The sequence below is a fragment of the Artibeus jamaicensis genome, unplaced genomic scaffold (assembly GCF_021234435.1).
Source record: "Artibeus jamaicensis isolate MK-2021 breed Jamaican fruit bat unplaced genomic scaffold, CSHL_Jam_final scaffold_847, whole genome shotgun sequence".
Lineage (NCBI taxonomy): Eukaryota > Metazoa > Chordata > Mammalia > Chiroptera > Phyllostomidae > Artibeus > Artibeus jamaicensis.
In genome coordinates this window covers 26331135-26344852 of record NW_026522057.1, presented here as the reverse complement: position 1 = coordinate 26344852, position 13718 = coordinate 26331135, and the positions used below count along the sequence as shown (strand labels likewise).

Below are 13718 nucleotides of genomic sequence, written 5' to 3'. Positions count from 1 at the left end.
TCACCTGTTTACTTCAAATGTGCAAATGTTCCTTTTGTGAGTAAATATGAAACAAAATACTGAAACAACTGAGTACATGCTCAGCATATAAATCAAACCTAAGGTACAATTTACCAAGACCTGGAATAAACTTGATGTGCAGAAAACTGGAGATGCTAACAAGGTTATCTTTTTTTTTAAATGAAGTAGTAGAAGCACCACATTTTCTAAGGTCATGATCAAATCAGGGTTAAGGCAATCAGTTATAATCTAATCCAGGCAAAATATTTGCTTTTGCCTAAATGACCTATCTCTTTGATTATCACTGAGGATAACTGTTTCAGTTTTCAGGTTGGCTTGGTTTGTGAGTATTGAAGGAGTAACATCAGGCCTAAATGAACCAACTTTACACACGAGCCAAAAGAACATTAATCTCCTCTTACAGGAAGGAACACCCCCATGTAATATGACAATTGAGTAGTAACAACAACAAAAAGTACCCCATCTACTAAGACGTTTTAGTATAAAGACATAATTAAGATAATTTAAGCTCTTAATCCATGCATTGAAATTGTGACTATGGCACAAAATCAGAGGTTCTTGTTGGAAGGCCTCAAAAATTTACGGTCACAGTTGCCAGAGTTGGGAGCAGAGGATCTGCGGCTGTTGCAGAATTTTACAAAGAACCCTTAGCGGCCCTACCTTCCTCTTTTCTAACTCAAAATTGGTGGCTCTTCTTGACCTCCTTTATAGAAAATACTTTTTTACTAGTTATTTTTAATTGAAGTCTTCTGTCTGAGGTTGGAAGAAATGTGATTGTCTCAGAAGATCAGCATTAGGAAGCTTCCAACTGACAGCCGCAAATCAGAAGATCAGCATTAGGAAGCTTCCAACTGACAGCCGCAAACCTCTCCACTCTCCGGGTCCCTGCCAGAGGCAGGGACTCTGGCGTGAACTCCTGAGAACACTGCTGCCCCCTTGTGTCCGAGGCTCTTTCAGCACTGGAGCCTTTCCACCTGGCTGTGAGGCTGAACAGGGCGAAGGGTTTCAAAGACAGTGAGTTAGGTGCCAAAAGGCCATATTCTAGGGGAACGTCTAGCAGCGCCATACTTTTAACCCGTGTTTTTGCGACTCAATGAAAATATTAAATGCTAGTTAACCCAGGTTCTAAATCTTTTAATTCCAGGGCCAGACGGACTGGAAGCAATTACAGCTCGTTCAAGGGGTCTGTGGGAACACTGACAGTTTTAATTTACGTATTAATGCTAGAAAACATTTTCAGAGGCAAAGGAGCATTCTTTGGTCTAATGATGAATAGAGTAAGAGAACAAAATGGCCAGGAAAGTGGCTCAAAAGCTCTAGGCGAAATGGTCTGGGTTTATTTTTTTCTGTAATAATTTCAAACTATCCATTATTCACTGTAATAAGATACCACGGCAACAGTAGGTCTGCAGTCTTCTTTTGCTTCAGATGGCCATTCCCTGGCTGAGTGTCTTCGATAAAGAGCCGGACAATCAAAGTTAACAATCCATCTGTCCAAACTCCAACTCCTTCCTGGGAACAACTCATTCTACTTCTTGGTTTCTTCCTCTACCGCCCACCTAGAATACTTATCCTACCACTCACAGGACAAAACAAAACACTGAAACAGGAATTGTTTTAAATTATTAGATTTCATTAAACAGCTCAGTTGGACACTTGCTCATTGGAATTTACTTTTGCTTCAACTCCAAGTCTTGGGGAAAAAATGCAAGAATTCTTTTCATTAAAATATTAGCTTGACCCAAGGATGTAAAACGTCAGCTGCCTTAGCATTAGTTACTGCAGCCTGGGACCTCCCAAGAGGTCTACAGACTAGAAGATTAAACACAGCAAAATATGAACAGGAAACAGAGTTTGCAGGTCATTTAATAGCTACAGCTGTATAGAATTTTCAAATTATTTTTCTGAATTAAATACCAAACTTATGAAACAACATATATCATATGGCCCTTGAAAGAACTTTTAAATGGTGGAGTAACCACTGCAAAACTTCCTTCTGCTCTAAGGAAGACAGGGGGATGCAGGGCATCCTACGTGGGGTCCTGTTGTCCCCACTGAACAGAAAAGTGAGGCTCCAAAAGATGAAGTGACCTGCCAAAGGTCCCCTTGCCACGACTGGCAGCATCTCGCTAGACACTGCAATCTTGACCTCTTTTAAAGGAAGATTAATTTAAATTGAGTACTAGTCATTACTTACTAAATGAATACGTTAATGACAATGTATTTCATTGATGTTGGTCTTATAGAAAGTTTGAGGGAAACCAAAATTAAGGACTCCGGATTCATCTAGGCCCCTTTCGAAAACAAAATATTCCTAATCTTCCTCATCCTACTCCTGGAGGGAAACAGGGAAGCTCGCTGTGGTTTAAAACAGTAACGACACAGCAAATCCCTCCCTAGGTACACATCCTAAAGAACTGAAAACAGGTATGTAACCAAATACTTACACACAAATGTTTATGGCAACATTATAAACAATAACCAAAAAGTGGAAAAAACCCAAATGTCCATCAAGGGATAAATGGAAAAACACAATACAGTATCCATGCAAGGGAGTATTTTCACCCATTAAAAGGAATGAAGTACTGACACATGCTGTGATATGGACTAGCTCGGGATATACTACACTAATTGGAAGGCAGGCAGAAAGCCACACACCGCAGTTCTATGCACATGAAATGTCCGGCCTGGGCAGGTCCACAGAGAAGGTGCACCCGCGGGGGCTGCGGGGCTGGGAGGGAGCAGGGCGACTGCTTCGAGGGAGGCGACCTTGCCAGCGGGGCTGGTGGTGGGGGGGTGGTGCCAGGCGGTGGCGATGCCCCCACAACACTGAGGGTCACTGCATGCCACTGAATGGCACACCGTAAAGTGGCTCATTGTACATTATGTGGATTTCACCTCAGTTACAGCAAAAATGCAGCCTGATGATTGGCCATAAAGCCCTAGATGAAGAGCAGGTAATTTGCTCTCTCTTGGTTTGTCACGATTTCAGTGAGTTTTTGACCATCATAAACCAATATATTAAAAAACTGCCCATCAGAATTTCCAAATAAGGCATTAATGTAGCTGAGTTCCCCAATTTGTACAGTTGAGAGAGCACCTAGTTGTGTTTACAGTATACATGAAAGTTTAAAAATGTCTTTAATTTGTACAAAGTGAGAAAAAAAGAATATTGAAAAACACATGAAAGAGTATAAAGTAGCCAGCACCTAGGAAAGAAGCTAACATATATGCATATGGGGAAATCTATACATTTGAGCTTACAGAGAGATGTAAACACTCAGGAGAGAAACGTGCTCTTCCTCAGACCTTACTTTGTGTTCCTCCACAGAACTGACTAGTAACAGTAATTCACCGCCCGACGGGTTTCAGCAAAGAGGTCACACACAGGGAGGGCCTCTAGCTGCCACTTCCAATTGCTTCCCCGGTGAAACGACACAGGAGGTTAAGTTACTTCAGGAGACTCTCAACAGGGCTCCCATTGTTCCGAGCCCAAACCCAGAGACACAATGGGCCCCATTCATCAGGAGAGCTCACAGGCTGGGGAATGGTCCCTTCGTGGCAACTCTGTCAGGACGCTGAAGTTTTTATAAACATAGACTTGCACAAATACGTGTTAATTGTTGTTAAAGAACAGCACAGAATAAAAAAATAAAATTCAATGGACACTAAACTGAGAATTTGAACACCCACATCCTATCCCCAACTCCGATGTGATTTTAAGCAAGTCACTTGCTCTTTCTGAGCCTCAGTTTCCTGGTTTGTAAAGTGACGATAATTTCTAAGATCACTTAGGATTCTAAAATTCCATGAACACACACGAGATCTGTTAATGTTGCTATACTCTTCACTCCAACCAAAGGGGATAAATATTTATGAGCAGAAAAGAATCACTGGTTTGCATCTTTCAATTTGCTATCAGCACCTAAAACCAAGGAGCCTTAATAAAAACAGTCCAAGAAACTATTTCCTATCCTCTCTCTTAAACAGACAGATCATGCTGAGTAAGGTCTAGTGATCCCGCCACCCCACCAAGTCCAGGATCACCAAGGAGATAGCCCTTCACAAAGCACAATGGCAAAGGGCATAAATAGAAGCCACAAGTATGCTTCCCTGTCCCCTTTTCTTAGGTTACTAATGAACTTCAAGAATCTCTTGATTTCTTTGCAATGACTCAAAATCCCCCGAAGAAAAATGCCATTCACAACAAGAATGTGATCACTGTCCCAAGCTTCCACACCACGTCATTTTTTTGTTTTTTCAACCTCAAAACTTGCCAAAGCAAGAACTTTGTCTCCAGAGCCTAAGGAAAAAGACACATAAATGAAAAGATCATTTCAAATGCATTCACAGTTCTAGGTAAAGAAGCAAAAACCTAACACACATGTTGAAACAGACACTGAAACTGGCTCTATTGGGGGTGCATTGCCCGAGCTCTCCTGTGGCTGTCCCAATCTCCTCCCCCCGCGTCACGACTCAGCTGCAGAGGGCCGTTGACTGGTTACAAATGCTTACTCTAGCTTCAGGTATGTGACAGATTGTGTAAAAATTTAGTTTATTTTTATATTTACGCTTAGGTGACAGATATTTTAGAAACATCAGGTCATATTAACTTAATTTTTAATAATTAAGTATTGATAAATAAACTCAATAAAAGGGATTTATAAAGAACAGAGCTCTGGTTTTACCTCTAAACTCAAGAAAAGGCCCTCATGTTATCTCACCCATGCTATCTGTCCATCGGACAGTCGTTCATGTCCAAGTTTCAGAAACAGAAGGGTACTCACCGAGGTCTGTAGAGACTCTCTCAAACTGGCTGAGTATGGCACCAGCATTTGCTGACAAGAAGGCCTCATCATCTGCAGTCAGCTGAACAGAACAAAACAGAGTCCAGTAGAGTGAGTTCCAATCTTCATGAGCGGTTCTAGGAACTGCTCTAGGAACTAAATCACAGATCAAGAAGTTCTGCCCCAAATATTTACACTTTTTCCCTTTTCTTTCTTTGAAAAAATATTTTATTTATTTTTAAAGAGATGGGAAGGGAGAGAGAAAAGAGAGGGAAAGAAACATCAATGTGCGAGAGAAACATCAATTGGTTGCCTCTCACACACCCCCAACTGGGGACCTGGACCACAACCCAGGCATGTGCCCTGACTGGGAATCAAACCAGTGACCTTTTGGTTCTCAGGCTGGCACTCAATCCACTGAGCCACACCACCCAGGCCTACACTTCTTCTTTATGCCTAATACTATACAAAATTAAATGAAATGTGGGTACCTTCTCTCCAAGTTTCCTGAGAGCTGTTAGTATCTCCACTTTCTGTTGAGTGTACAGGTCTCTTTCCAGCTTTCCTACCATGAGATCTCTATCCATCTAAAGTGGATGAACACAAGCATGTGGTATTTTAGTAAAAAACTTTCCACACATAAAATCCAGCTTTTCAGATCTGCTTCTTTAAAAGAAAAAGATCTTCTAGCTGATTAATATTGTAAGGAACTACAGAAACAATTCAAGGCAAACATGATAGATGTGCTATTGCACAGTTCTAATAAATCTTAATCATAACCACTGTCTTAGTTATCAACTCTACTGAGTAGAGTGCAGGAATCAGGAATCAGGAATCGGCCGGTAGCTTCCTTAAGAGTGGAGTCACCCTCTAAGAACTCATTCCATCAAACTCGAGTGCGGTCACCTGGCTTGAATAGGGTAACTGGAGTTGGAGCTCCTGGAACCGGGGTTAGATATTACCTTTACCAGCAGAAGCACTGATAGTATATACTGCGCACTGATCCTATTCTGTGTGCTTTACATACATTACATATGACACATAACAAGTGCTCTACACCGACTACTTCATTTAATCCTCATAACCACCTTATAAGAAGTAGAAACAATCATTATCACCTTTTTATAGGTGGGGAAATTGGGGCACAAGGGTTCGATCGTGCTTACCAGTTGCACTCCACGATCACACGTCTCCACACTGAGCAGGAAGACAAATCCAGCCAGTTTGACCTGAGTCCATGCTCTTAACCACTATCCTGCTGACTTACCAGTGGTTGCAAGTAACCATTAACGTCAAGTCTACAGCAGACTTCTTCAAGTGTCAGGTTTCCAAAGACACTTGAAAGTCAGGCGAGAAAGGCCAAACAAGCATAAAGCAATGCTGCTAATGAGTTCTGGATGGGATTTCAACTCGGGGCTTCAGAAGTAATAAAACCTCACAGGTGGAGTTCGGTGGAAGTGGTTTCTAGCAATGTAAACTACCATTTGCTGTTTAACCCTCTATATTCATTATCAACAATGATTGCTCAAAGAACTAATTTTGACTCACTTTTAAAAAACAGATTATTTTTTGGAGCAGTTTTAGGTTCACAGGAAACTGAGTGAAAGGTACCGATATTCCCCACGCACAGCTTGCCCCCACTCAGGCACAGCCCCTTGGTCACGGCCTTCCCCCCACAGCGTGGCACGCCTGATGCGGTTGGTGAGCCTATTCTGACCTCCCGACCACCGAGAGTCCGCAGCTGACATGAGGGTTTCCTCGTGGAGGTGTTTGTTCTCAACTGACCAATTTTTAAACTCCAGAATTAGATGATGAGCAAATTTGTGGGCTAGGAAAAAATATATACAGAGCAACTGGATTAATTTAAACAAAATTAAATTTTACCTCTGCCAACCTCGTCCGAAGCTGACCTGGTTGTTTTTTCGCAAACAGTCTGATGACCTCGGGAGTTCTGAAGGCCTGGCCGATGGCTGCCTGGATAGCCTGGGCACACGAGAAGGCGAGAACCCACCAAAACGTTCGCGTGGACTGGGTATCGCGATGACCCGCCGACGGGTCTGTTTGTCTGTCAAATACTGTTGCAATTTTAGTTTCATTTACTAAAACTGCAAATGAAACTAGTTTGCTTGTCACCAGAGTCAAACACATAACTAGATAAAGATCTGGAAGCATATGCTATTTTATCCACAAATAGACAATCATCTAGAAGTTAAACCCCCCAAAAGGTACATTTTCTATCTTACAAGCATTCACCAATAATAAAAATAATAATAATAATAATAATAATAATCTAATTGTGTCACCAGTGTAAGTAAATTGTGCTTACCAGTTGCATTCCACTTAGTTCATCTACCAAAGTCATATCTCCAGACATAATTTTCTTCAGTGAATCATTAAATTCACTTAGTTGCTCCAGAGTTTCCTTTTTGGTTTCTTCATATTCATCTGTATCAAGTTCCTCTCTGAAGCGCAGTGAACATGACACAGGAAATACAGGGTTCCAAATGAAAACAGCAAGGTTAGTAGATGTACACTACTGCAAACGTTACATTTACTTACAAAAAATATCTTGGGGGAAAAAGGCTTCAAGGAAATATCAAAATACTAGTGATAGATATATTCAGATATTAAAAATGTAGGCATTCTTCTGCAATATGATTACTTTGGTAATTAAACATTTTTCTTTTATCAAAATGAAGCATCGTTAAACCACATAGTAACTTCCTTTTAAGCTGTCTATAAACCAATGGTATACTCTTAGGCAAGATACTAAGTGTGGCCAAGCCTTAGTTTCTTTACCTAAAAACTGAAGATAATGATAGTAACCTCCTTACAGGGTTGCTAGGAACATTAAACGAAATATGGAAAGTGGCTGGCATATGATGGGTACTAAATAGCTGTTATTATCATTATAGTTAAAAGTAGGTAAAATTTTGTTCACCTTGAAATACAACAGCAGTGTAGTTCTTGCCGTCTGAGTCAGAGGCTATTTTTATTCACCAAAGCATGTATTAAACATTTACTACAAATAACAACAGCTACCATTTATCGAGCACCTGCTCTGGGCCAAGTGTTTTGTTGGCACCTTCACTTGTAATATTTGCTAAGGCTGAACAGTCTGTGCCCTTTAAATTAAGGCTGAAAACACACCAGATGTTCAAGTTGTACCTTCTCACCTTGATACCAAGCAGGACAATTTTTAAATACTGAAGACAAGATAGGTGGTACAATTTCCACTTTACATACTAGGAAATGGAAACTTAAGGGGTTCAAGTGTTTTGTCCAAGTTCACACTCACTTTGCAATTAAATGGAAGACCTTCACATCCCAGCCTGACAACCCCAAGGCCTGCACTGAGTTTACTTCCCCAACAGACAAAGCACCGTGAAGAGCACTTCAGGGCAGACCAACACCACAGCTGGGTCTGAACACCAGGGGTTGGTCCTCTAGCCGCAGGAGAGTCATTTAACAGCACAGTGGCACACAGCGGCACATTAGACCGTTACCTGCACTCCTCCAGATCTTGTAACTGCTGCATCAGTCTGTCCAACTGTTCTTCTAAATTCTGCTTTAATTTGCTTGTCTCTGTCTTTCCTCTGGAAGCCATTTTAATCTCTGAGTAGAACAATAAGCCTGCATAGAGTCAATATTTGGTTATTTGAAATGATTCAACATACCAGGCAAATTTAACATAGGCTACACTCTTTCTGAGCTACAGGTGTGGGAAAGACAGCTGTGCAAAGAAAATCTCAATTTATATATAAAAGTTTAAACTCATGTAGTTATAACTCCCCACAAAACTGCCTGGCAGTCTTCTTAATTGACTTGATGAATTAATTAAAGGTGTTCACTAGTGGTTTATCTTACTTTAAACAAATTTGATCGATGAAAGTACAGATTTATAAAGAAACAGATCAGTGTGAATACAAGTTCATTATAATATTCTTTTTCATTCTTAGTATGTTGTAGAACTTAGAACATTCCTAGTATTATCTTGCTGGTCTTAGGTGCGTTTACTAATACCTTCTGAGTATGAACAACTTTTGATATGAATTTCTTCTTTGGAAATGTGCTCAAGTTTCTACTGAATTATATTTCCCTCACTGATTTATATAACATGGATATGAAGACTTGGTAATTATGTTGCAAATATTATCTCGTCTCCTGACTTTAAATTCTACTTGGGGTGTTTTTGTCACAATAAATTACTTTTAATAGTCAAATCTATCTTCTCGTTAAGTCTTCTGGGTCTGTGCCCCATGAAAGCATGCCACAACCACCTCAAGGTTTAAACATATATATTTTGTATTCGAAAACTCCTATATTTTTCGAACATTTAGCTCTTTAAGCCACTTTTTTGGGATAATGCTGTGAAGTAAGAGTCTGTTATTTACTTCCAAGTGGACAGTCAACTGTCCAGCACTGTTTGCTCACCAGGGTCCATTTACGCCACCTTTAGTGTCCTCAGCAGTAAGACTCAAGTCTGTTTCATAGATAATGTTCTGACCCCAAGGTATTACCTTGCTATTTGAATTATTTTGCTTCAGAGCTGTTATGTATTGATAACTGTTAAGAAGTTACTTTTATTGCTGTGCATTTCCCCCCAATAATCCTTGACTATTTGTGTGCATTTTCTCTTCTAGCTGAATTTAAGAATCGATTTGTCAAGTTTCCTTAAAAATTCAATTGAAATTTTGACAGGGATTACATTAAAATTAAAGAAAATAGAGAAAACCTGTATCCTTGAAATTTGAATCTTCCTATCAAACAATCTCTCTCCATTTATCTAGGCGTTCTTTTATGCTTTTTAAAAAGAAAACATTATTTGTTCACAAAGCCCTTAAACACTGGCTATTCTTAGATTTTGTATAGTTTGTTAATACTGGGAATAGGGTTTTTGTTATTACAATTTCTGATTATTGCTGGTGTAGAGAAAAGCTACTAATTTTGGTGTTGATATTATATGTATTTACCTTAACATTTAAGTTTTTCTATTTATAAAAAATAAACTTACATTCCTTTCAGGAAACACATTTTCGTTACTGTTAGGTATAACCATTCATCAAAACCTTTAAAATTGCCCTGACCAGCGTTGCTCAGTTGGTTGGGCGCATCACCTCGCAAAGTGAAAGGTCACGGGTTTGATTCCCAGTTAGAGCACATGCCTAGGTTGTAGGCCAGGTTTAAATAATCTACAATCATTAATAACATATAAATACATTGTGAATGAGTACAGCCATAAGTGTTCATTTATTACAGCTATTCTCCCTGTATAATTTCTCCCAGAAATACACATTTAAATTTTATTTTAAATCTGTTGAGTTCTCCAGTAAAATTCAAGGCAAACCCAAGGTAAAACTGAAAGTGTCTTTTCAGGATTAATTTCCCGTAGTTCACCCACACTGGTCTCCTTATTTCAGAACGTGCCATGACCTTTGATCCTTCTCTTGGGAGCCGTCCTTCTTTTCCACCTACAAATCTCTTTCATTCTCCAGGGTCTAGCTCAAGTTTCACTTTCTCCATAATGTCTGCCTTAGCCTCACTGTCCAATCCCTAGATTGTGAGTTATATGAGAGCAAGGATTTTGCTTTCTCTTTATACACCAGCATTTACCACAACGTTGGGCAGAGATAAAGTACTTGGTAAATAACTGGTAAATTAATAATAATAAGGGACTGCTTCTTCCGCTGTGTTCCAGATTTTATTCTCTACTTATCACTTATTTCTTCCTTGAATTATGAGTTCATTATAGCACTCCCCCGCGCCGCCCCCCCCCGCCACTCCCCGTCTTCCTCTCCAGACTGTAAACACTCTGAAAGCAGAAAATGAGTCTGATTCTGCTTAATCTCCATATTCGAAGCCGGACGATGTGTATGAAGACACAACACATTTCAAGGAGGTAAAGCTACTCTAAATAAATTTCAGGGAAGATGGAGGCACTTAAAAAGCCTTCACCTGGCGCTGCACTGCGATTTATCTCAAAAGATGAGCTCGCTGGCACCACCTAGTAGTCAATAAAGGCGGTGCATCTTTTTACGGAAATTGCAGAAACGGTTCTCGAAAACTGCAACCTGGAGTAGAAACAACTCATTCATGCTCACCTGTCTCTTATTGATTTGAACGCTGCACTGAGCTGACAGGTCTCAAACTGCATAAACCTCTAATTCTTGAAGTTCCAGTGTCGTGCGCTCAAGAAAAGCAAAACTGTTCATCAGGACCACAAGGGACCGAAAATTCAAATCACCTTGGTGTGGAGCTGGATGAGAAAAGAAAAACCATTCACAAGTTTTTCTTTACTATGTATAAGCTTGACCTAAAGCTGTCCAGATTACTTCCACTCAAGCAGCCAGCAATTGAGACACACCCCTCTTTCTAGGAAGGCACCACGGGGGCGAAGAGTGGGGATGGAAGGGGCAACCTTTCTGAGATTTTTCCCAGCGAGGGCGAGGGTGTTAATGAAGAAAACCCCGCACCCGGACACGCCTCGGAGGGAAGCTGTCAAATCCAGACCAGCACAGAGAAGGTAAGAGCGGAGAGCACGCCTTCACCCGCTTCAATTCTGGCAGCGTTCGGACTTCAACCAAATAGAACTGAGGTCCGGCCGCGGTCCCAAATCCTACCTCCACCCGGCAACTTGAAGCTCCGGCACTCGGGTCGCGTGGTGGCCGGGCTCCACTAGGCCCCGGTTACCACCAGAGGTCGCCGTGGACCCGCCGCCCCCGAAACTTCTCCGGCCCTCTCCAGCGAGAACCAGAGCAACCTCCTCGGGATTCGGGGTTCCCTCGCAACCCCAGCCCGCTAATCTCCAGAGTTCCCAGGCAGGGGCCCCGCCTACCTGAGGGTCCCGGGCAGGCGGACGCGCTCAGAAGCAGCGCTTCCGTCGGACGCACGCACTTCCGGCCTCCTGGAGCCAATGGGGGTGTGGCTGCGGGTGTTCCCCTCGCCGGTGTCCGGGCTGCGGATCGCCTCTCGGACGACTCGGGCCGATTTGCGCTGAGGACGAGGTAAGCCCGACCCTCAGCCCCTGAGAAACCGCCGTCTAGGAGAGTCAGCCCAGATTTCCTTTTTGTCGCGAGCGCGGGGAACTCCAAGAGAGCGGGGTCTTGGAGGGTCAAATACAACGGTTGCCGAGCAAGATCATATTCAAGTTCGGGGCGAGGAGTCTTGCTTGTCCCTTCATTTTTTGCATCTTCGTGCAACTCAAAACCTCGTAAATTTGCCTGTGGCCTTCTGAACTGGTGGATTCATCCTGAAAGTAATTAATAGTAGTAGTAGTAATAATAATAATAATAATAATAATAATAATAAATTAAAGTTTCTCTAAAAGAGGCTTCTTGGTAGGGGGAGGTGGAGCGGGAAGTCCTCCACACTTAACTTCTCTTTTCTCCGAAATCTCCAAATCTGTGAAAAACCAGACCCGCCTTCCAAGAAGCGGCTTGACGCTCCCGCCCCTTGAGAACGAGACTGCTAGCTGTTGCGCAACACTTTAAAAATTACTCAGAAATTAGATGGAAACCGTTTTTCTAGTGTTCGCAGCCATCTCCATGGAGAGTCAGTAGGGTTTCCTGCAAAAATTGTTTGCGGTGTTGGCTTTAAAAGTGATTCTTTTTCCAGTGCCCAGAACAAACTTCCTGCTGAAATTACCATAGAACTGTACCAGGATGAATCCCTTCCGTCACTTCTGTGGGATGGTAGAACTCCTTGCATATTACCATAAATTGTTTTCAGAGTTACAATTTAAATGTGAAACCCCTGTTCTAGGATAACTGAGAAAAGACTGTTGATGAGGATGTAACCTACAGCGTAGGGAATAGAGTCAATAATATCGTAATAACCATGTGTGGTGCCAGGTGGTCACTGGACTTATTGGGGGGAATCACATCATAAGTTATTTAAATGTCTAAGCACTGTGCTTTACACCTGAAACATATAATACTAAATGTCAACTGTAATTGGGGAAATGTGGATTTAGGAAAACAAAAGTGTTGATCCACAGGTTGGAGCAGTTTAATAGCCTATCTTGCAAAATGCTTCAGATTCACAGGGATAGCCTTTGTAAAAGTAAGGGACGGTTATGTTGCTGTAATTACCTCTAATTTCTGGTGAATATCTGTGGAAGTGTCCATGTTTTGAGCGATATCAAACTTTGCATGACAAACAGGGGCAGTGCCAAACAAAACAACACTGAAAAATCCATTTTCTTCTCCCATCGTTTGAAGAACTTACTGAGTAAACATTTGCTCACGCTGTACTTCCCCTAGTTTTGGTGGTGGTAATGTGAGGTTCTAGCCAGGGTTTTGGTGTGCACCACTGGGAAGCCTTGGCGGAAACTCCTCCCTTCCTTGTGTTGGATTTGCCTGCTGTGCTTTCTCAGTCACTTAATCTGATCCAGTAGTTCTGTGCTGGGAGTGTTCTTCAACCTTTGGACTCTTGTTTAGAGTTCACAGACAATAAAAACGTATTCCTAGTGCATAAGTAAGGGAAATTGGTTTGGATTCCTGTTCACAAACAAAAATGACATCCAAGCCCTGGGGGTGGGGGAGAAGAAATCAAAAAAAGAAGGAACAATATATTAGGTAGGCAGTCTAATTAGGGAGAGAGCATGGGGGTAAATGACTTCAGAACTGGGGGGGTCATAACTGGGAAACGAGATACGGGTGTACCTCAGAGATACTGCATTCCGGTTGCAGACCCTTGTGATGAAGTATCACAATAAAGGGAGTCGTATTCTTCTTCCTGGTGGAGGGACTGGCCTTCAATGAAAAAACAACATGCAACACCTGTGAAGCACAGCGAGCTGAGGTATGCCTATAAACAGTACTAGACAGGTGGAGGAGTTTAGAACACTTCACCTTGGGCTTGGGATGGGAGCCTAGAGATTGCAAGTTACTCCAACTAGGTAGGGACATG

The 13718-nt window shown here is 41.7% G+C and overlaps 2 protein-coding genes across 4 annotated transcripts in view; one reads left to right on the top strand and one right to left on the bottom strand.

Moving 5' to 3' along the window:
* Positions 1–1633: 1633 nt before the first annotated feature.
* LZIC (leucine zipper and CTNNBIP1 domain containing) lies at positions 1634–11724 on the bottom strand. 2 transcript variants are annotated; one of them, XM_053660354.1, is made up of 8 exons: positions 11429–11632; positions 10910–11064; positions 8315–8441; positions 7135–7270; positions 6693–6791; positions 5300–5395; positions 4809–4890; positions 1634–4324 (listed from the first exon to the last, which is right to left on the bottom strand). In XM_053660354.1, exons 3-8 carry the CDS (start codon positions 8413–8415, stop codon positions 4266–4268), a joined length of 573 nt encoding a protein of 190 aa, XP_053516329.1. In that variant the 5' UTR covers positions 8416–8441; positions 10910–11064; positions 11429–11632; the 3' UTR covers positions 1634–4265. The 2 variants fall into 2 exon arrangements, with proteins under 2 accessions (XP_053516329.1, XP_037021591.1); XM_037165696.2 differs by lacking the exons at positions 10910–11064; positions 11429–11632 and adding an exon at positions 11644–11724.
* NMNAT1 (nicotinamide nucleotide adenylyltransferase 1) overlaps positions 11723–13718 on the top strand; it is a 20130-nt gene continuing 18134 nt past the window's right edge. The window contains exons 1-2 of one of the 2 annotated variants that reach the window (XM_053660352.1): positions 11738–11812; positions 13499–13610. The gene's annotated coding sequence lies outside the window, so the exon portion shown is untranslated. Of the gene's footprint in view, positions 11813–13498; positions 13611–13718 lie in introns of both variants that reach the window. The other variant, XM_037165720.2, reaches the window with a different exon arrangement.